The following is a 23749-nucleotide window of genomic DNA, read 5'->3' as shown; positions in this document are numbered from 1 at the left end:
ATGATCTTATAGGCCAGAGTCTACAGGATCACTGATGCTGAAGCGTATATCAGTTCCGTGATCGTTACGGTAGGGATCGCCCTCAGTGCTGCATTCACACTTTCTATGAGACTTTCAGATGGTACTTCACATAGCCGTTGTAATCGGTTTCTAGGTTGCCCAGCTTTCATTCTCGCCATGATCTTCGCTTTCAGGTCAGTTGCTGCCTGGCTCAGCATTTCATTCATTGGGGCTGGCCACCCAATCTCTTGTATGACCTCCTCCTCTGATCTGGCAGCCTGGGGCCCTTCGCCATGGAACCTGCGTTGTACCTCATCAATCTCAAGTTGTGACAGCAGTTGCCGTTTGTGGATGTTGGAACACTGAGCTACTAGTTGTTTCGTGGTCAACCGTGACTGTGGGTTTCGACGTAACCATTTAGCCCACATTCTCTGCATGTAACCCCTCTGACTAGGGTTGCTTGAATAGTAGCATTCCAACAGAGCCATGTTATCGCATCTCGCCCATCTCCGCTTTGTTCCAGTAGCCCATTTTTCATCAAGGTGCTCTGGTTCCCCAGCACCTGACGCAGACCTTGTTTGGCCGGGCGACGTCTGAGCCGGCATGTCATTCGTTTTATTGTCTCTCATCATTGTATGAGGTAGGCATTAGCGTGAAGGATCTTGCCCGAGGACCCACACTGGATGGTGTTATGTGCTCATTTTTGCCCCAAGCGGGATTCGAACCACCGTCTCCCGTATGCCAAACCGATGCCTTACCAACTGAGCTATCCAGCTCTCTCTCTCTCTCTCTATATATATATATATATCTGGATGTACTTCTTTTGTTTTCTTATATATATATATATATATATATATATATATATATATACATACCGATCTCTCCGCTGAACAAAGCGGGGCTGTGAAAAATGCTGCCCATTACAGGCGCAAGACACAAGCGCCCCGGGACTGTCCAGCAACGACAGTCAAATGGCGCCGACATTCCTCCAGTCAAAAACAGTGCTGGTATACCCATGCTGCCGAGAAGGCGCAACCACCAAGCACAGAGTCTCCTCCTTGATGAATGTCGTGGCCAAAAAATGCTGAAAAAGGTCCAAATCAAGTCGACACGACGTAACAACAAACACAAAGTGACAAAATAAACACAAGAACAACAAAAAAAAGCAAGGCTCATGAGAGCACTTGCTGACGGCTGCCTACTCGGGCGCCATCTTGACTTCAAAGTCAATTAATCGTGATTACTCACATTTTTTATCGTTTCAGAATTTCATTTTACATTTTTTGTCCTATTTTTCCCCCATTTTAATGCTCTCATCTACTTGGAATCATGAATCAGTTTTCTATGTGCCAAATGCAAATATTTACTGAAATAACAATTTAAATTTTCAATTTTACATGAACATTTTTCACTTGGAGCAGTTTTTCACACATACTCTCACACAATATTACTGTCCATCAACAACAGTAAAAAAAAATCTGTCACACAACAGCTGCTTTAGCAGCTTTTTAAATGAAATCAAAACAGAGCAATATAACATTATAAAGTACACATCTAAGGTAAACTAGTACTCCGCGTATAATGGATTTAAACCCTTGTTGCATACTTCGTTTTTCTCAAGTTTGCTTTGAACACAGCAGTCCGTTTCTGTATGGTTGTTGGAGAATAACGAGACCCCGGACACCAGTGTTCGTTATGTGCCGCTGTATTCAGAACTGTTGGCCGTACCAACAAGCGCAAGCACTTCCCCCGTGCTGCTGGGGCAAACCATTCTGAAAGAGGGGGGTTTCACTCCCCCTAACACAGTCAGGCTGTTGATTGTGTTGGTCATTCTTGCGCGGAAGTCTCTCTACGGTCTTTGTGTAGACCTCATTTCGGATGACTACACTTGGATCGATGACAACACTGGAGACGTTTGATTTTCGCTAGGTCGCTACCACAGCAGTGCACTGTCACTGTCAGACAAGCACAGAGAAGCTCCACCCGCTCTAATTATATGGACACGGAACGCTGTAACCTTCCACACAAAATAGTTCCAAACAAGTAACAATCGCGTCAGTGGCATACATCGTATACCCGTATGATACACACAGAGAGAAGTACAGGTAACTTTGGTCTTGTCAGTGGAGCAATCTGGCAGCTTTTTAAAAGTAAACTTTCCATTCAGAAACTCTTTAAGTATCCGTTTTAGGTGTCTCACCCTGCCGTGGCTGGCAAAACAGACATGGGCGTGGACTTCTGCGGCGTGCTTGTTGTTTTGTTTCCGGTGTATATATAGAGCAACGTAACATCCGCTTGTGACGTGTGCCGCGTTAATCTCGCTCAAAAAAATTGAATCCCGTTAAAATTCATTTAAATTAATGCCAATAAAAACGCGATAAATTGACAGCTCTAATATATATACAGTATATATATAAAATATGTAGACACGCACACACATCCGTCTTTATCCTTATCTGCCAGATTATTACTGTTGATGTGCTATTATTATTGTAAATCAATATTTCAGTACAGGGCGGCCCGGTAGTCCAGTGGTTAGCGCGTCGGCTTCACAGTGCAGAGGTACCGGTTCGTTTCCAGCTCCGGCCTCCCTGTGTGGAGTTTGCATGTTCTCCCCGGGCCTGCGTGGGTTTTCACCGGGTGCTCCGGTTTCCTCCCACATTCCAAAAACATGCGTGGCAGGCTGATTGAACACTCTAAATTGTCCCTAGGTGTGAGTGTGAGTGTGAGTTCGAATGGTTGTTCGTTTCTGTGTGCCCTGCGATTGGCTGGCAACCGATTCAGGGTGTCCCCCGCCTACTGCCCGAAGACAGCTGGGATAGGCTCCAGCACCCCCCGGGACCCTAGTGAGGATCAAGCGGCTCGGAAGATGAATGAATGAATATTTCAGTACAGAACCCCCATAGAGTGACATGTCCCGCCCATCCCACACAATGCAGGTTTTCTGTTGTCATTTTAACTAGTGCCTGAATTAGAGGAGATGATGATGATGTTTTTGATTCACAAATTGGACAAAATAATCATTTGCATTAAATTACCTTGGGATTGAAGATTGCAGAGGGAGTAAATTAGGATTGTGTTGCATGAATTTCCTGAACAAATATATATTTTTAATGCAGTGATTAAAGTGATTCAGTACAGTCAAACGAATTAGCGTTGTCATCAAGAGACCGATTCCTGTCTAAGTATATCCAATCTCATGTGGGTTTATCCTCATATTTTCAGTTACAATAAATTGTTGTCCTTTAATTGTTATGAGTTTACACTCATAAAACAGAACAATAAACTCATCAAGTGGATTAGCTGTTAGCTGTTGTTTCTGCCATGCTTCACGTAAATGAGTCACTTTTAAACCTTTAGTATGGGGCAGCGGTGACTTTGTGCAGTCATGTGGCTCCATTTCATTTGTGAAATCGAGTCAAATGTGAAAGGTTATGTTGTATTGTTGAAACAGTCATGTGACGGTGCCTGAATGCTAATGGACCAGGAAGGCAGTACCAGTAATATATTTAAAAATAAATAAATAATAATAAGTGTTTTGATTGGATTTTAGCTCAATGCAAGGGGGTTCACAAAAAATACTATAGAAATGGTAAAAGGTATAATATGTTGCGTTCAAACTACACTGACGTGAAAAAAAATGGCTTTGCATTTGTTGTTACTGCCATTTTCTGTAATTTAATGTACAACTTCACCTTACCACCGCTCCTATTGGCTCTGCTGTCCTCCACCACAGTGTGCCAATGTGGTGGCATATGCCATCGCAACATCACCCTGGCAAACGGCCACCTTGTGTGCCACCAACACGACGCGACACGGTGTTTCGTCGCTGCACCCAAGTATAGACAATGAATGGGGTTGTTCGAAGGTGCATGGCTTAAAGTTGTATGAAAAATAAAAATCTGTTTACATACTTTGAGATATGAACTACAATTGTTGATCGAGGCAAGTGTCGCCATGCTTTTTTCAGATTCAGAGATACAGTAAGTAAGTTGACCAGCCGAACAATCACCAAACCTCTCAGTTATTCGTGCATTCATTTTATGCACGAATAAAGAGGAAAGTAAAGAGGAAGCTAAAGAGGAAACTGAAGACAATACCACCCCCGAAAATAACAACTGAAAGACCCTGGTGGTGAATTGGGCCATGTCAGTCGGCGACAGGCTTGATGTCATTATTGCAAGCAAAGGATTTGGAGCTACACGTCATGTCTTATTAACGCTTTCATCGAAGTCTACCTGTTTCAATAGTTTTGCCAAACTAAAAATGTCGTATTCATTATGCCTACTTGTCAAGTAGGCATAATACCTGTCAAGTGGTGCAATTACCTAGAAATGAAAGATGATGTCCATATTCATCTTTTGAACACAAATCCAACATTTCCAGTCTACAGCAAAATCAGTATTTGGCATCACTGCTTCCATAGGTTTACGGGAGAGTAAAGTGTCGTAATGACGGAATCAATGACACTGATGAGGCTGTTTGAATGGCAGGCTCAAAGGCAGAAGGAGTGGAGAGAGCTGCTTTTTTCCTTTGCCACCTTCAGCTCGACAGAATACAGGCAGATGTAGACAGAAAAACAATTAGCCTCGGGGTCCCTGTGATAATCAGTAATCATTAGAGATAAATGAAATTGTAGCTTACAAGCAGGGAGGATATGACTTTCACCTTCTTTGTGGTGGAACTCGGACCTTTAATTGTCTTCCAAATTGTATTTGTCGAACACTCAAAATGCAAGCCAAAGCCATACCTCGTCCAAAATTTGCGTCAGTGCACAATGAACTGCTTTGTTATTAGCTGGCCTCCTGCCTTCTGCCTAAGCATACAGTCTGCTTAGGCAGACTGTATGCTGTTATAATCAAGCTGCTGTTATAATCAAGTCCCTATTTACTCTGTGCATTAAGGTCATACAATATTTAGCATTTTTGTTGTTGTTGCCTGACCTTAAAGACCTCCTGTTGATCAATGACTGCATCTACAGAGAAGCGTCATGGGAGATTGTTGCAATTTGGACACCCAGCAGACCCTCCTTTGCCTCGCCCACCTACTACTTGGCACCTGCTGGCTGGACAATATTGTCCCAGAAGCCCTGCTGTACTATGGGTGAACAATGTGGAATACATGTGCATGTGTGTCAGGAAAGAGGTTTGAGGGGTAGTTATTATGGAACAAAAGGAAAGTAGTGATCTTTTCAGTGCCAAGATGAATCCAGGAAACCAGAATAATCAATTGAGTGTGTTAAATGGTTGTTCTCAGTTTACAATTTAATGTCATCGCTGGTCTTACTCTGTCATGGGACAATTTCAGTTGGAGCTGACATTCTCCTCTCTTTTTTTTTTTTTGTCTTACCCCAAATGTGCCTAGCCAACTTTTTGTACAGTTTGTTTTCCCATCAGCCATTGCTCCTTCTTGTCCACCGTTCACATAAAGCTCACTCGACTTTGCAATGTCAATCGGATGTCACATCGTCTCCTGCAGCAAAACACTGACGATGTCTCTCTATTACTTAAGATGGCCAAAGAGACCCATCATTCCAGTCTCTGTTGTAGCCTTAGAGCCACTCAGGGATGAACTCATTAATTTACAAGCTTCTTTATTGTCTCAACTGATTAGGAAAGTCATCAAGCAGTATAGCTTTTAAAGTGTTGGAGCGGATTGATAAATGATCACTGAAAGTGATTCTTGCTCTTGTTTTTACTTCACTGTGTTCAATTAAACTGACAACCGGTGAAAAATAGATCACCATCAACACAATGTATATGAATGCTGTATAATACAGTCAGCCAAAATAATGCACGTCAGTAAAACAAAACTGGCATAAATATTTTAAGACCAAATTTATTCAGCCATCACAAGATTAAACACAAGTTACCTTTGGCCACGACAATGTTGCTCAAAGTCGTGGTCATGCCCTACCAGGCATTTACGTGTACGGCAATCTACTGCTTGGGTAACATGGGCGTAAGTGTCCAATGGTATTGTTGCACATGCATTTTCATGTGTTCAACTTCTCCCTTAGGTACCCTAAAGGCTGTTGTGTATGGCAAGATGCTAACTACATTGGTGGCCCTTAGACATGAAAGTAACTTGACTCAAAAGTTGGCAACACTGAAAACAACTCGCTCCTCTTGTTTCCTTGCACCTCTGGTCAATCGGGAGAAAAAAAATGAGAATCAAACTGCAACATGTGGTGCTCCTAGCGGAAGTGAAGATATTTGGTTGACAGCATGGACAGAGGGCAAAAGTGTGGGAGCTTTTCATATTGCGATTCAAAGCCAGCACCATGGTGTTTAATCATTGTAACACGGACCTTGCTCTTTGCCGAAGATGGCCGGTGTGAACTTGCGTGCCCATTGTGTCGTTTGTGAGATTCATGTTAATGTACAGTACCTTACTAGCATAACATGAGCGGTGTGGTCGGTTAGGTCTCTGTTCATTTGGGCTACTCTAGAATGTGTGCCTTGTTTATTTCCAAAGTGACAAGTACCATAATTACATCATACATGGGCACCTATTAGTTTTGCCTATACTGTACATGGGTGTATTTGCGGCCACTGTATTAATCCAAGCAGTGAAATTTTGAGGATTTTTTTTTCTTCGTTTTAGTTGTAACACTTCCAAAATGTCTACTGGTATTAAGAATATTTGTCTCATTCCTTTTCACCCGGTCAAAGCTCCTAAACACACACTACTGAACCTACAGTATAAATGTCACACGCGAAATTGCTTGCTACTTCAACGAAGTTGCATAAATACTTCCCATGCTTCTTTTTTTTTAATGCTATTAAAGCCTTGTTTTTGGTACAATAAAGGCCTGACGTGTCTGCAAAGTTATGTGGGTTTGCGTTCATGTTTTGTGTCCCTCAAAATGCAATTAAAAATGGATGCTGCTGCTACTAATGATAATAACTACAAAAACAATAGGAACCTTGCAGCTGTCACTGCTAGGACCGTAATTACAAGACAGTATCAATTATGATAACGTGTCTATTTATACATGGCCACAATATGCAATATACTTTTAAAATGTTGTCCCATACAGTTACTAGCTACCTGTCAAAATATCTAATTAGTAACTTAATCCAATTACCACAATATTAATGTAACTTTATTAATTTTACCTTGGATTAATCCTACACCAAATATGCTAATAAAGATTTATAATAATTAAAGACTAATATTCTCCAATATATATTGAAAACAGTGGGCCCTCATCTATTAGCAGGGGATGGAGACCAGGCTGGCCTCCAAATAGCAAAAATCCATGTGTAACGCTCGTTGAAGAGCATATATTTATGCTTCATATATCAGGGGTAGATGGCACAGCGGTTGGCTGGTTAGAATATCCACCTCACAATGCTAGGAATTGTGGCTTCGAATCTGGCCCTGGCCTCCCTTTATGTAGTTTGCATCTTCTCCATTTGCATGTTGGCTTATTTTGCCCTGCGATTGGTTAGCTGTCGTGTCCAGGGAAACCAAGACAGAAAGTATTATAAAAAATGATGAGATTTATTTCAGAAAGGGAAAAAAAACATGGAGAGACACCATACAGAGATCTGTCAAGGGAGCCCCCAACCCCCAGCGTCGGGTACTCTCTTTATCTTGTTTTCTCTTTGGGAGGGGTTAAGGTCAGCACAATCAGCATTTTGAGCAACTACGCAGAATGCAGTCGAGTGCATGAGCAGGCAACTTTGCTTATCTGCAAATTAGCTGGTCAGCATTCAATGGTATGAATCATTACTTACATTTTAGCACTGTTATAAATTTCCATTACAGGCAACCAGTTCAGGATGTACCCTGCCTACTGGCCGAAGATAACTGGGATACGCTGGAGCACACCCATGACCTTCGTGAGGATAAGTGGCTCAAATAATGGATGAAAGGATAAAAGGGTGCCCATTTCGTCATTTGTCGCATGGCATTAACTCAGTCACAACCAGCCCTTCCAGTGTCATGATCGTGATATCCTGGAGCTGTCTGTCGATGTCAATGAGTGAGTTTAAAAAAATGTCACTCTCTCCTTAAATCCATTGTAAAATTTGTCGCTTGTGTGACAAACAGGGCAGCCAGTCATAGGCCTGCTATGTGCCTTACCACGCATGTGCATACAAGGGCGCTCACCGGCAAAACTAGCAGTTTCCATTTTGTTCCCTCTCCTCTAAATGCAATAATAAAGTATAAACGATCAAGGGACCAAATGCACCAAGTATTAAGTAAAAAGAGGATTTATTTTTCATTTTTTATTTTGTAGTGGGCTCTATGGCTCCACTGTGATCAGCCAGAGCAACAGGGCACAATCCACACAGGGATAGAAAATGTGAATATGTAACCTCCACGCAGAAAGGTCGAACCCACAATCTGAATCTAGGGTTCAACCAACACATTCTTGCTGAGAGGCAGCTGTGCTCACCATTGTTTCACTGTGATGATGCTAAAATCACCATATCAATATGTTGGGATCTGTATTAGCAACAGATGTGTTCATCTGATAAGTGTGCTGTAGTTCATTTGTACTTTTGAGTAAATGATCCCTCGAAGAGGGACTCCACACCTAATAAAAAGAACAAGTGACACCCAGAGCATTATCATCGTATCTAATCTCAAAGCAACATCAACTAGTTAATTCTCTAAACGGAGTTCTGCTAATTAAAAAGACTGCTGGTCTGTCAAGCACAGTAATGGCCAGCCTTGAATGGACTGCAAACATGACTGCAAGCTTTCCCATATTGCTTTTGTAACAGAATCCACTGTCCCGTGAATTAGACACACTGTCAGTAGAACTAATAGTCTTAACACTCAAGTGAATCTGATGAGTTTTTCCCAGCAAGCAGATAATGAGCAGAGGAAAATAATCCCCTTTAAAACCTTCAAGGCCTGCTTCGTACAACTACAAATATGAGCATTGCAGGATTTAACATCAAATCGCGTGTGTGTGTGTGTGTGTGTGATATATATATATATAGAGAGAGAGAGAGAGAGGGAGAGAGAGAGAGAGAGAGAAACAAAGATTATAAAAAAAGCACATTTTTCTTCAACACATCTGCACAAAAACAATTTCTCTCGTGTTTGTTTTTTCTGTAAATCATTATGCATTGGCTGTATTTAGCAACACTAATAGTAAAGAAGAAAGGAGAGCTCAGACGAGTACCCCAAATCCCCGTTCCTTGATAATGTTGACAGCAGCAACAGGGTTCCGGGGCATTCCAAAGTCCTGCCTCTACCTATGGAAAAGTTTTTCTTAAAATGGCTTACTTTAACTAGACTTCAGTGTGGCCAAAGATGTAATCCTGGTCGGCTATTGCGCCCTTTGGTGCTTTAAATTTAATCCTATTGTGGTGGCTTCTGCATGCCAAACTGCTAGCTGGGGACAAACTATGGGGGGGGGGGGGGGGGGGGGGGGGACACCTTTAGCAGAGCGAAATTGTGGCAGCAGTCATGTGATAAAGTTTTAGGAAAGTGACATATAATAAAGTGTTGACTCATGTTTCCAAATAAGTTAAAACCACAATATATCATTGTAACCTATTTATAAGGCACACATAGCAGGAAGGGTTCGCTCAATCCATATTTGTTCCTTGGTCAGTGCCAAAGAGAGATTACATACTGTATACTTTTTATCTCGTCCAGGGTCACAGGGAAGTGGGAGTCAATCCCACCTGACTGAACCAGCACCAAAACTGATTACCAGTTGATCACAAGGAAACTGGCATTCATTCATAATAATGCAGTTGTGAGACCCAAAACATCTATTTGTGTTCTTATAATTCTTCCCATCATCAACAGTGATCAATATTAATACGAGCATGATTGCAAAAATTGTCGAGCTCAGTCACAGAAGAAAATGTGTCACGTCTGTCCGTGTTTGTTTTTGTTTCAACTCCAGCTGGAGTGGAGGGCGTTTCCCTCCAGCATGTGTTCCCAATCATCATCACGTCTTCTACTTAAGGACTACGACTTCTGTCACTCCTTGCCGGATTATTGAGCTTGCTTGCTGTTTATGCTCAAGTGTTGTTTTCTAGACCTCTCGATCTCTTTCAGAATCATTTTGTTGTCTTTGTTCCTCGTTTTTTATTTATTTTCATTATTTAGTCATTTGATCCTGCTCTTGTTGTTTTCGTGTAAATCGGACTCTTGGGATTTTGTTTGTATTCTTGGTGTGACTATTACCTTGTCTTTGGTTGATTCCTTGTTTTTCCCAAGATCCTAGTGACCAGCGTGTTCTGTTTCAGACTTTGTTGATTTTATGTTTTTGAGAATAAACATTTGTATTAATCGCATTTTTGTCTGGGTCTGCATTTCTGTGATCCAGAATTTTATTGGGTTTGTTCCTGAACATGTCAATGTGGATTGTTCAGTATGTGTGAGCTAATTGTCCATCCTTGAGTACTTATAATTTCGGTAATTTGTATTTATTTATTATCTTGCGAGATTAAAGGCGAAATCATGGCATGCAAGCAAGCAACAGCATCCATTGCGATGGCTGTTTCATGTCACTAAACCATTCATAACATTAAACTTCATATTTCCCTTGCATGAGTGAGATTATCATTACAATTGTATTGTATCAAACTGTGAGGTATTCCGAGCATTTGATTTCTTTAATTGGATTTGCACAAGAGGCCAGATATTCAAAACACATTTCCGTTTTCCATTGCAGCAATAAAGACCAAAATCATGAGCTCAATGTACAACAGATTCGAGATCTGGTGACAACAAACGTACATTTCAAATAGCTTGCTAAAGAGTCTACTCGAGTCACAGTTTGATGTCTTTACTAGCTTTGCCCTGCCAGCCTCTGCACATGGAGTGCCAGCTGCCCCCCAACATGTCACAGCCAAGTTCCAAATTCTCTAGCATGTGCACAATTGCAGAACCAGATCCAACTCTATGAGACACAACTTGACGCATACAGGGAAACAGATGGACTAATACTAGATGAGAAAAGACGTCTCTGGGAGACAGCAAATGACATTATTCAACAGGATTCTTTTCAATTACAGCATGTGTGGGTTTTAGAACAGCTATGCATAAACAGGCTCATGGTCTTTGCTGTGTCCTTTGACAGCTTTAGTATCCCCTGTTGCCTCATACCTGAACAATGCCAAGGGTCAGCACCAGACAAGGCCTCCATCGCCAATCAGCATGAACCCCTCAAACATATTCACCCCTTAAAACAGTGCAAAACATGTGTCCTAGTCCGCTCTGCCATTCATGATGGTCTATAGTGAAAGGAATGACTGACAGTTTAAAAACAGTAACAGGTGGAAAGAGAAGAAAATCCATCCATCAATTCAACAGGCATGTGCTACTGCTGCAAGCCACTTAATAACCCCTCTTCACATCAACACAAAGAATCTGTCCAGTCACCTTTTCTTACATTTTTTCTTATTTTCATTTTTTAATGTAAATGTAAACGGTTCATCTCACTGCCAAGTACAGTATACTACATAAGGAAATCTCATACAAAGTAAATGTTTGTAAAAACTTAAATACATAATGATACATATTCCAAAGCAATCTATAGTTTTGGAGCACAATAAACAAATAGGCAAATATAATGTAAACCTGTGTTTGTTGCTAAGAATGACCATCAGTCACATAGAGTCCTGAATGCAAGCAGATTTATTGACTAGAATACACAACCTGCAAAGTGTACATATATTTTGGCCACAAGATTTCAGCGGGCGCTTTTGCTGTTTGAAAACACATTTTCTAATATGATTCATTTAATCATTTCCTGGCGCTCACCATTTGTCGGTTCCAATGATTCTGTGAAAATATGAATCCCGGAAAATGTCAGATTTTTCTCATAAATCTGTTTAGATCAGACGATAAATGATATCTGTCAAAAACGAAATAGCTTTCCTTCTGTGTCCCATTTAACTGTACCCACAGATATGGCATTTTAATGGTAATGTGTGAACAGAAAGGACAGTGGAGCAATGGAGTTGCTCTGAATACCAAGTGTGCTTTCAAGCGGCAAAAAAGAACATGACCTTGATGTCGAAAAGGTCAGTCCATAAGCTTGGACAAGGGGAGAAGTTGACGTGGTGTTCCCTCCAAACACATGGGAGCGAGTGCAGAAATTACAGTGATGTCGATATTTTTCTTTAAACCTCCGTCAATATTCATGTTTGTGTCCTGGGGAACATGCTTGTGTACAGGCATTGCCAGCAGCGGTGTCCAGATTTGCCGTGCAGGAACAATGAGGATGGAGGAGCCAAACGCACTCTTGACCTCATGCCAATTACTTGGGATGCAGCTGGACCAGTGGTCCACCAGCTCCACTGGCACTTCCAGACAGGAACGCAGGATGAGGATGCAGGGACCCAACCAAACATACCAATTCTCAGATCCCTGACCTACCAATAATTATTGTCCGTCTGTCCACTGTATAAGTGTGCTTTTCTATTCTATTCTAAAATTGTGACTGATCTAGTATAGCAATTAGGATACCTTTCAGACAGTGTTCTGTCGTGACTAAAAACAACCCCCCGCCCCAAAAAATATTCAACAATATTAGCCACGCCTCCAAGCAAAAAGCAACCTCCCTTCCTTGAGCCGTCACCCTATTGTAGTGGAGGGGTTTTTATGTCCCAATGATTCCAGTAGCTATGTCGTCAAGGGCTTTATTACCCTTGACAGGGTCACACAAGGTATCCTTATACAAGGTGAGGGACCAGACAAATCATGGCTTTGGGTGCTATAATTGGACCTCGTTTTCCATTTCCCAAACACGGGTCACCGGGGCCCCCCTCTGGCATGGAGGAGGGGTTCGATACCCAGCGCCCGGTGGCCGGGACTGCAGCCATGGGGCCCAGCTGGGCACAGCCCGAAAAGGCAACGTGGATTCCATTCCTATGGGCCCACCACCTGTGAGAGGGGCCAAAGGGGCCGAGTGCACTGTGAGCTGGGCAGCAACCAAAGTCTGAGAACTTGGCGGTCTGTTCCCTGGACGGATTCTCTTGGGACGCAGAATCACCTCTCTGGCAGGGAAGGACATAGTTGTGCTTGCCTCCACACACAGCCTCGGGCTCTGGTACCAGTCTTCTTGAGAGGGGTTGGACTCTCTTCTACTCTGGAGATGCCCACAGTGAGAGATGCTGAGCAGATGTGGATATAGTTATTGCCCCCTGTATTTTGTTTTGTTTCTTTGTTACATTGTTGAATATTGTGGAATGTACGTTCTGATGACAGAATAAACAATCATCAATCAGAAAGAATGGTGACTGAATGGCACAGGCAAAAGCCAAAGGTTATTTAAGCCTGGCCAATTTTGCTTTTAATTTTTTCTCTTGAAAGGTTCAGATAGTTGGTCAAGTTATTAGTTTACAATGTCTGCAAATACAAAAAAAATCAAATAAAATAACAATAGACATTTTCTTGGTATTCAAATAATTATTTACAACCTTCAAAAATAACTTCAAAAAGGTACTCAGAGCAACTCAATTGCTCCTCTGTCATTTCTGTCCACACATCGTCATATTAATGCTATACCTGTTGGTATAGGGAAAGGGAAAATGTCTTTTTTGACATCTATCATTTAAAGTCTGAACCCAAGAGAGAATCTGTCGTTTTCCAGCATTCAATTTAGCACATAATCACTCAAAGAAAGGATCAAATGAATCATATCAGAAAATATCTTTTCAAACAGCGAAAACCTCTGCTGAGGGCTTGATACCAAAATATGTGTGCACTTTGCAGTTTGTGTTTGCTGGCCAAAAACTGATTGCATTCAGATGTTGGGTCCGTCGGGAAGACAAATCTCAGATGTAGGATGAAGAGTGTGATTTCTGTTTCGGTCGTGAAATGAAAAACTTCAAAGACATTTCAGAGTCTCTTTACTCCCATATACATGTGTAAAGAGATAAAGACAGAGAGAGAATGTAAACATCATGAACTTGACATGTACATATATGTTGTGTTGTTTTTCCCTTCTATTTTGGCAATTTATTGCAAGTCAGTGGTACTGAGGGGAGCCCAATGAACTAAAGTAAGTACCACTCACAAGTATGTTACATTAACAACTCACCACTCAAGCACCAAAAACTGTAAATGCAGCACACAAATGCAACCGTTAATCAGACCTGTACATCCCCTTGCACTCTGTCAATAAGCATTAGCTTCTGACTGATTGCCATTTGTGTAATGACTCAATCTCCACTTCTAATTCATACACCACTCACATACTGATGGACGGGGTCGCAGCACAGTCCTTTCAGGCATTCATCTTCTGTCAATGATTTTAAAAAGTAATCCTAAATTCTACTTTCTGTTTGGCTGTCACATCATTGAAAATATCTCCACATTACAGGCGCATTATGCATTTTTCAAATATTTATGTAGCTTTCGCATCATAATCAACATTTTGTGTACTCTGTGGAGTACATTTGATCGAAAAGGTCATACTTTATCTGAGCTTTTTATTTTGTTGTTGTTAAAAGACAGTTATATACAGTATATATAATACATGGTCCAGTTCAGGTCTCGAGCGGGGAACATTGACTGAGCCACAAATGCAACAAAAATGACGTAAATTGAGCAACTAAGCTCACAACACAATTCCATAAAGACATTCTTGTTCAGAAAGAAAAAAACAACAAAAACAGTGTTGAATAGTTATGAATCAGCCAGACTGTTATTGCTTCCACTTACATTGCATCACAACAGCAATAAGAACAAGCTACTACATCAAATCAAGTCTGTCTGAGTCCTTCTGGGAATTAAGGAAAACTACAACAATGACCTTTTAACTTCTATCTCTCCTTTATCCACCCAGAGTCATTCTTAATGTTGTCTGTTCAGTTTCTCACATTTCTATTTCGATTCCATTCTCTGTCTATCTAGGGTCAATGGTTTTTTTGGCAGCGATCTTAGATAACAGTGTGGTATGAAAGAAGCATGAGGCACAGTTTAGTTTATGACAGGCTGCATGCCCCCCTGATCAGAACCAATAACTCAGTTCTCTTTTCACTTCTAGGACTCACAAGATGGGCACCAGTGGCTTCCACCAAACAGCCTAGACAACTGGAAAATGATGCAAGAAAGGCAAATGCTTGTCTAACCTGACAAGTTTATTCTCTTTTACATACCTACATAGATCTACAAAGATTTGAGTGGCAAATATATGAAGTGCAAAGGCTGTTTGATGGTGCAGTTTATCAATTGGATGTCACATTCACAGTTACAGTATGTTTCTAAATTGCATTGATACTGAATTTTAAAAATTCTCCATGTTCATCATAGGTTCATCCATACTGTATTCATTCAATACTCGGGTCAGCAAAGCACAAAAATGCTTGAGGCTTATGTCTCCACCAAATAAGTCTGTTACACTGTACCATTACCAGTTTTGTGTGCAAGAAAAGCATCTCTCGCTTGTCAAGGGCATAGTGAGACAACTATCGGCAATAGTGGTTTCCTAAAACATTATGATTTTGGAGATAAAAGGATTCCACAATATGCAGGTCAATTAACAGTGACGTGAATTACGTACTTCCAAATACTGCATATCATTTCTGAACACCCATCCATCCATTCTCTGTACCGCTCATCGTCACTCGAATCACGGGTATGCTGGAGTCTATCCTAGCTGATTTTAGCAAAGAGGAATTGTAAACCTGGGACTGGTCACTAGCATTTTAATTCATTCCACAGCATTTCAAAATTATTTTTTTTCGAAACATTTCAAAAAGACTATCTTTTTTCGAAACATTTCAAAAAGACTATTTTGAAATGCTGTGGAATGAATAATATAATCTAAAATAATCTTTTTTTCGAAACATGATTGAAGAAGCTTACTGTCATGAAGCCATCCAGTAGACCAGATTCAGGTTTAGGGGGAGCCTGAAGTCGTTCCATGGACCACTTCTCTATGATGGAAGCCACCTGGCTGTTCTCGGTGTTGAGAATCCGAAAGCCAGTCATATTTACACCACTGTACCGATATGGCTCCAAATCAAGGGCAAACAGATCCTGAGAGGACAACCAAAGTAATTAGATCCAATTTATAATATACTAAAAACTAAAAACAAATGATTCAGCTGTTGATGAAGTGGATGAAACGTCACTCGACATCACTCAGTTACTGACTGAACTTAATTGTTTTTCACTTGATTATGGCCTATAAGGATTTGTTTTCCATATTTGCAGTTATAACATTTTGACGTTACGGGTGACACGGATGAACTTAAAACATTCATGAGAAATTAAAGTCAACTATGGGGAACAGTCAAAGCAAAAGGACCAGGATGAAGCTATTAGGTTTTAATAATAGTTGGATAACACCGAACATCTCTCTCTCTTTTTTAAATGATATCTCCTGGCAAGCACCTATTTTCGTCAATGATAAAGATCACAGTGAAATGGGGTGGGGGGGTGGGGGGGAATCAAACAGATAAAATATAGATACATAAATTAAGGGGAAAGAGAGACATCATGCTCTGTTTTGGGATACAAATACCAGGTCTCTATGTAAAGTAGGTAGAGACAGTTTTACTTACCAGTGTGGTAAAAATATAATGATAGTATTCTGTCATCATCCCCATAGCAAGAGCCTGAGAAGTTGACAGAAGGACAGAGTGAGACAGCTACAAAGCTAAGATATTCAAGATTGAATATTCACACACATAAGCATTTCTTTGATGATTGTAAATCATCTATCGTGACAAGGCAGACATTTTGCTTCACTGCTGGATGCTTGAGCAAAGATGGAAATGAATAAGAACACAGTTGGCATGCTGAAGATAACAAAACATAGTCAATTCAAAACATTTCTCCGTTCAAAATGTTTCATGCACAAGGTAGAACAGCTGTATGAAGTCAATGGTCAACCATGTTTCTTATCATATCATTTGAATCAAAGGCGAGTATTTTCTTTGTTGCAAAGTTTCTTCATCGTTTTTCTCCTCACAAGCCGCTACCTGAGGTCTGATCTTATGTTGGATTATGTTAGATTCAGAGCAATTTGTGTTGGCCCTGATTGCTGGCACCCTGGTGATTTTCTTGTGCCTTTCGGTGCCCAGTCTAGTCTCTGGAGAGTGGCCAGGTTGGAGGAAAATATCAAACCGTGTATGCAGGTGAAATAGGCAACTGGTTCCTTCCGGATAGTCACAACATAGAAGAGTTCAAGGTTACAAAACCAAACCAAAAAAAAAAAAAAAAAGCTAGCTGCGGTTGTGCAGCACAACAAGACATACTCAATTACTGCCGACACGCATTTTCTATGTGTCGTTTCATATTTACATGCAAATATTTTTGTAATTATGACTACAGTTCTACATTTGCATCGGTGAGTTTGACTCTGGTTCCTGTCTGACGTATGGTTGCGCTGTAAACTGAGGACCACTTCAAAGATCGGAAAAGGAAGAAGTGGCGTTGAAAATAAAATTCTGTGTATCTGCATTTGTTTTTTGATTTTTTTTTAAAATAAATTTGGGGTTCAGGGATCAAGTCAAATCAAGTCAAGTACAACTTTATTGACAAATGTACAGCAGAGATTAAATTTCTTCCCTCTCAAGACAACATGCAACAAGAGGAGCCGCTGCGGGAGATCCTTTTTACATTGGATTCAAGCACACAGGATACTAACAAAAACCAATGAAAGCACTGATGAAGAATCTACATTTGTAGTTGCTAACCCTGCCAGTAACGTGTTGTTCCAAACCACTGTTTCGGCCCATGATGTTTGGTGGCCGTGAAATTGTGTTTGGGTTAATCTCTCTGTGTGATGGAGATCTCCACCTGCTCCTCTCAGATTGGCAGCCTTCATCCCCGATGTAAACAACCAATCGGTGTAGGGGAGAGTGGCCTGATTTGTCAATTGGTTTCAGAAGTGCTACCAGCTGCACTGGTTAAGTCCACAGTTTAAAAAGGACTCTGTTGGCTTCAGAGCTGGCTGGCTGTGATGTGTATCTTGTCATGGCTGTCAGTCAGTCGGTCCCCATACTGGCTGTGTGTTTTGTACCAATGTTTTTTTTTCTTTAATGATGTGTTTTAGTGCCATTTTGTCATAGCTATTTCATTCATTCATTTGTTCGTTCGTTCGTTCATTCATTTTTTTTTCTTCAGCCTGTTTTTTTCAGGTGTAGTTCCAGGATCTTCACCATAATTTAATTCATTCGCTTAGTCATTTCATTCTTATGTTATACCAAAGGTATTTAGGATTTGGGACTTGGTACTGTTAACTCTGTTTTTGAGGTATAGTGTCGTGTTCTTGTTGTGTTGCGCCCCTGTTTTCCCAGTTTTTGTGTGGTTATGTGTTTAACAGTCAAAACCTTAATATACCGCTTTTCTTGATTCCCATCTCCTACAACCATTTTCAACCCTTCAGTTGCCATTATGTGGAAGGATTGTAACACTGCTCACAGCCTTTTGCAGTTTATTTTTTATTTTTATGGTCTTGCATTGTGCTAGTGAGTGCTTTAGAACGATGAAACTACAGAGAATGTCTCGAAAGAGCAAAAACGTATCGACACTGTAACATCTGTAGTGGAGGTAAAGAAATTACATTCAATAAATAATCCTACATTAACATTCTCTCAGGTTCACTTTAGCCCTGGAAATATATGCCTATACACCCAAAAGCACAACAGAACAATACTTTCTCCTCAAAGACATGCAAGTATGTGTAGGATTTGGTCTCGAGTTTTATAAATACAGCAAATGTTCAAGCCGAAAGACTTGCGGAAAGCACACAATCAAAGACTTGAGAGTGGGAAGGAAACTTGAATTGAAATTAAATGAAACTCTACACATCCCACAAATGAAAACATGAGCTAATACCGCAGGGCATGTGGCACGTTGTTGTGCTTTGGAGGAAGTGTTTGAGTAGGTGGTGATGCAGGAAAAATGTGGGCAGGTGCACCAGATGCTTGACTATACAGGGTCGACAAGCATTTAAGAGAATCGGAGGGACAGGGTTACATTCTAGAAGAGTGAAGGTGATAAATACTAAAGTGGCTGTTAGCTGCATCGTCAAATGATTCAGACATGTGTCAAATTGGGAGACACAGGTGTTTGATCTGTAGCATATCCCTTACGATGATGGGGTTATACCTTTGTATTAACAGCGCAGAAATCAGCAAGCACAACGCAGGTTTATTCATTTCTTTTTAACATAGGTTAACCACAGTTTATCCGAGAAAGACATTTCTTGCTCCAGAAACTCACACGTGGATAATAAAAATAATAATAATCTATCCATCCATCCATTTTTTGATCCGCTTTATCCTCACAAGGGTCACGGAGCGTACTGGAGCCTATCCCAGGTGTCTTTGGGCAGTACGCGGGGGACACCCTGGATCAGTTGTCAACCAATCGCGGGGTAAATAGTAATAATAAAGAAAACCTTTATTTGTCCCACAATGGGGAAAATTGCAAATTTATAATCATTATTATCATAATAATAGTTTTATCATAGAAAATAGACAGAATAAAGAGTGTGCATGGAATAGAGCATTCATTACAAAAGACGCACAATGCTTGCAGTTGGCAGGCTAAATGAGGAATTATTGCAAATAGCTGTGACATTAAATGCCTGGCCAGAACAAAAAACAGGTTTGGTCCTTTCTCTGTTCATGCGGAGTTTGTATCGTCTTGAGTGTTAGTATGTCCTAGCCAGTGTCTGCTTGAGGTGTCTGGAGTAAACTTTCAATTTATCACCTTGTCACTTGCGCTCCTCACCCTGTGGCAGTGAAATTTGGATCGTGATCAAAACAATGAGACCATCGAAGAAGAAAGACCAATCCCTTTCTGTCTGGGCTCAACCTTGAATTCCTACATTGCAATCTATCACTAAAAGCACCTTGGAGATGAGTTTTCAAAGTAGAATCCCTGGTTTTCGATAATTCTATTCTCATTCTGTGTGTGTGTGTGTGTGTGTGTGTGTGTGTGTGTGTGTGTGTGTGTGTGTGTGTGTGTGTGTGATGGCTAAATGCCAATCCATTTCAACAGTGTGGTGCTATAATCTGGTGTCAGGGTCCTGCCTGCTATGCTAAGACTCACAAAAACAATAAATATTACAGATTAGTATTGTATGGAGCATGATTAATCATAGAGGAAGGGTGAATGGATGCCGCTATCTGGTGCGAAACTTTGAGGGAACGTACAGTGTTGAGAATATTTTTTTTTCCTGTAGTTCCACGTTGCCTGTAAGCATCTTTCCAAAAAGAAAGCTTTGTCTATGAGTTCACAGAGGGGTAGACAATACTGTAATACTGTATCTGTTATCAAAACAGGTCATTAATTATCTGGCCCACATTGCAAGGCAAAACTGGGAGTTTAGGTTACCATAGCACCTCAACTTCATTTGGGCTTCATCACTCAATTGTGTCAGGTTTGTAGTTTGTAGATAAATGACTCCCATTTATCATGAGCTTGATTTGATTGGTTCATTGTGAACACAGCCACATCTCTAGTTATGAGAGTATGCACACTGCACAGTTGTGCAATTTTAAATGATCTCTTTCAATTATTTTTGTAATTGATTTAAAAGTGGTAAAAAGTGGTAGAAGTTTGGAAGTGTGGTAAAAGTTTGGAAATTATTTAGATTGGTCTTTTTGTTGTTGTTTTTGTAGGTAATACAGCATCACAAAAATTTGACAGTTGACCAGGGGTGTGTAGATTTTTTTTATAACCCCTGTAAGGGGGTCAGCCATCATATCAGAAGTGGAAGTGTAGGATTGTTCATGAGTAAGCAAACTTTAATTAGAAAATAATCATCCTTTGGATTCCACTACTCCTTTCTAATTGTCACACGGTGGGTTCTAAAATGTCCAATGGCAACACTTAATGCAAAAATTGTGTTCTCGCGAGCCATCTCATTGCAAACAAAAATGCGAATGAAGTGAAAGGTTTTTGAACCTTGGAAAATCACTGAGTTCACGCTCTCAAAAATTAAGTGTCAGATTTTCTTTGTCCTCCATAAAAGCAAACAAAAATATCATTGTTGACATTCCAGGGCATCACCTTGGACTGAGAACTTCTGAACTTCTTTTTTATATTTTTGGAAATAAAATTAAACACTACCCAGGCAGTAATTCCGAAACATAAAAATGTCGTGGACCAACGTGAAATCTGAGAAGGATCTGAACCCACCAAAATGTCAACATTTGAGGGTCAATCATTTCTAAATACGAATACAGTTTTCATAACCAGAACATGGTTATCCAAAATACAAATGAATATTCGCTCCAATTTACTATTTCGGAACTTTAATCGTGGGTTTTATCCATAAACATTAGTATCCTATTTTCATTTTCTGACAAGTGTAAAAAATAAAAAAACAAAACAAAACAAAAAAACTAAAGAGAAGCCTAACGGTTTGCAATTTTTATTTTCACACGTAGAGTACAAAAATTACCAACTTAGTCAACATAATGCCTGAGCGTTGACATTCACTATTAATGTCATTTATTGTCTCCGTTAACATCAAACAATTTTACTCAACCTACCTCTTCTTTTTTTTTTTTAACATGATCAGCGGGGGGGGTCATCACCTCAACTAAGCCCCTGTCCACTGTATACAATTTTCTTCCGGTGTACTTTCAACCCTAGCCCAGCTCCCCTCCAGAGGCATTGTTAATGAAAAGAGTCCTTGACCTTCTCCAGCAACACTTTGGCCCTGATTAAAACCCCTGAGAGGGCGATAGTGTTGGGAGTGAATCATTTGTCAAGTCCTTAATATTTGATCAGTCCTGTAAGCAAGAAAAACATGATCATTTTTTAAATGAGAATCTCATCACAATGCATTTCTTGTGACAAAGTGATGGAATCTAAAACTGACGCAATAGATGTATCGACTGCACACGCAGAAGGTATCATACATTAAACTTGATCAGCGAGATCAAATGCCAACCGCATTGCAGCATGATCTCTTTTCTCATCCATTTGTTTTGACCTTATGAAGGTGATGTACTGTGACTTGTCCTGAAAGGTGTGTTGAAAGAAATCTATCATGAATGACTATCCTTCAAATAATAATTATAAATGAAGTAAAACTGAATAATATGCCGCACCACTGATGATCCCTCCTAGCACACTTAGCGCGCAACATCACCTGGAAAAATAGAAATGTTTGATGATCAAATTTGGTCATTAATAAGTCGTCAAGGCTAGAAAAAAAATGTGACAATTAAATGCCAACCCTTTGGGGAACTTTGTGCCCTGCCACTGACAAGAAAGATGACAAAGATCCTGATATACTACTTTGTGGTTTGAGCGTTGACGCTTACCAGTTTGAGAGACTTTGCCTGAGATGTGTTTCTCTTGTCATGTTACATGAGCAAACATTTGCAAGGTTAAGTTGAATGCAATGTATAGCCAATTATTTTGTCCTACCTTGGAGAGCAGCTGCTAAAATGGATTGCAATTGTTGTTTTTGAGAGGAATTAGAGAGGAAGCATGTACATTAAAAAAAACAAATTAAAAACGGTGGGTTGAATGAATGCAATTTGAATTTGTGAAGTGTTTGCATGAAATAAAAGAAAAAGTCGACTATTCATTTACTGCAGATTTTTTTTTTTTATCTAGATCCAAATTATTTTTGTTATTATTGTGTGCAACTTCTTGACATCATAAAATGTAGTAGTTTCAACACACAATGGTTTTCAGTGCAATTTGGATGATTTTGAATTGGGTCTCATGTAGACACAAGCAAGAAGTGCACACTTGGTGTGAAACTTGCGGTTGAGAGACTTTCTTTTTCTAGCTGCTTTATTTGCTGAGCAAGAGATTGGTTTCGCTATCCCTCCTCTGGAATCTGATCTGAAAGGACACATGGACTGCGTTTCTTCATTTGTCACTGGTCCTTCGCCCCAAAGGTAGCTTTATCTTCCAAGTGCATGTTTATGCCTATTACCAGACCCATGTTTTTTTTCTTTTTCAGAATTCAGTCGTTTTCTTGGTGTCCTGAAACAAGTGACTTCATAACATAGAGTATCTAAGTTCCAGATCAATAACAAGTGTACATCCTGCTCAATGGCAATTGTGTGTTTTCCATATTAACCAACACACACACACACACACGCACATCCAAACAGATGCACACCTGTTTTAGGATCCCAGCAGCCATTTCATGTCCACAGTCAAAGATGATGTGAAACTCCTTCCCTCTCTTCATCTCCTTTAAAAGCGGTTTGGCATCTTTGGTCTCTGCTGGAAGCTGCCGGATCTTTAATCGAATGTTGTACCGTGATGGGGCCTTGATAAGTTCTTGTAATCGAATTAGACCTTGTAAAACAGCAGGAAAAAAATGCCATAGCATGTTTTTCTCTTTTTTTTTTAAGCAAATACAATGGGTTCAGCATACTGGGACATTTTCAAAAATGCACCTGTCCACAGAAACAAGAAAGAAGTTTGTAAAGAAGCTTGAGCCAGCAATTGCATTGTAGTCCTTGTTTGATATGAGCATCCATTCAACCCACTTTAAATGGTAACTGCGTAATTACTCTTTCAAACTCAGACAAATTCACCTCATTTCATTTTTGTGAAAAACAATGTACAGATTGCATTTGGACAGTTATTTTTTTTAAACGCTGCTTGCGTTCTAGACCAGGGGTGAGCAACTATGGTCCGTGGGGGCCGCTGTCCTGCCTGTTGTAGATGTCTGCCTCCTCCAACACCACGTTATGTCAATCTTTCTTTACTTCAAGCGAAAACAAATAATCTATACAAAAAAAGAAGGCTGTCAGTGTTATGGATACAGCATATGTATGGAACAAATTATCTTTCTAAGCCAGTGTTTTGGTTC

The 23749-nt window shown here is 40.3% G+C and overlaps 1 protein-coding gene across 3 annotated transcripts in view; it reads right to left on the bottom strand.

Annotated features, from left to right (window-relative positions):
• Positions 1–23749, bottom strand: part of grik2 (glutamate receptor, ionotropic, kainate 2) — a 153345-nt gene that overhangs the window by 73114 nt on the left and 56482 nt on the right. For all 3 annotated transcript variants that reach the window (XM_052066424.1, XM_052066423.1, XM_052066425.1), the window contains exons 5-7: positions 23048–23229; positions 16503–16556; positions 15802–15975 (exon numbers count right to left, since the gene is read on the bottom strand). In XM_052066424.1, coding sequence (XP_051922384.1) covers positions 15802–15975; positions 16503–16556; positions 23048–23229 — 410 coding nt within the window. The remainder of the gene's footprint in view (positions 1–15801; positions 15976–16502; positions 16557–23047; positions 23230–23749) is intronic.

The sequence above is a fragment of the Hippocampus zosterae genome, chromosome 5 (assembly GCF_025434085.1).
Source record: "Hippocampus zosterae strain Florida chromosome 5, ASM2543408v3, whole genome shotgun sequence".
In the NCBI taxonomy this organism is placed as follows: Eukaryota; Metazoa; Chordata; class Actinopteri; order Syngnathiformes; family Syngnathidae; genus Hippocampus; species Hippocampus zosterae.
This window is presented reverse-complemented; position numbering and strand designations above follow the sequence as displayed.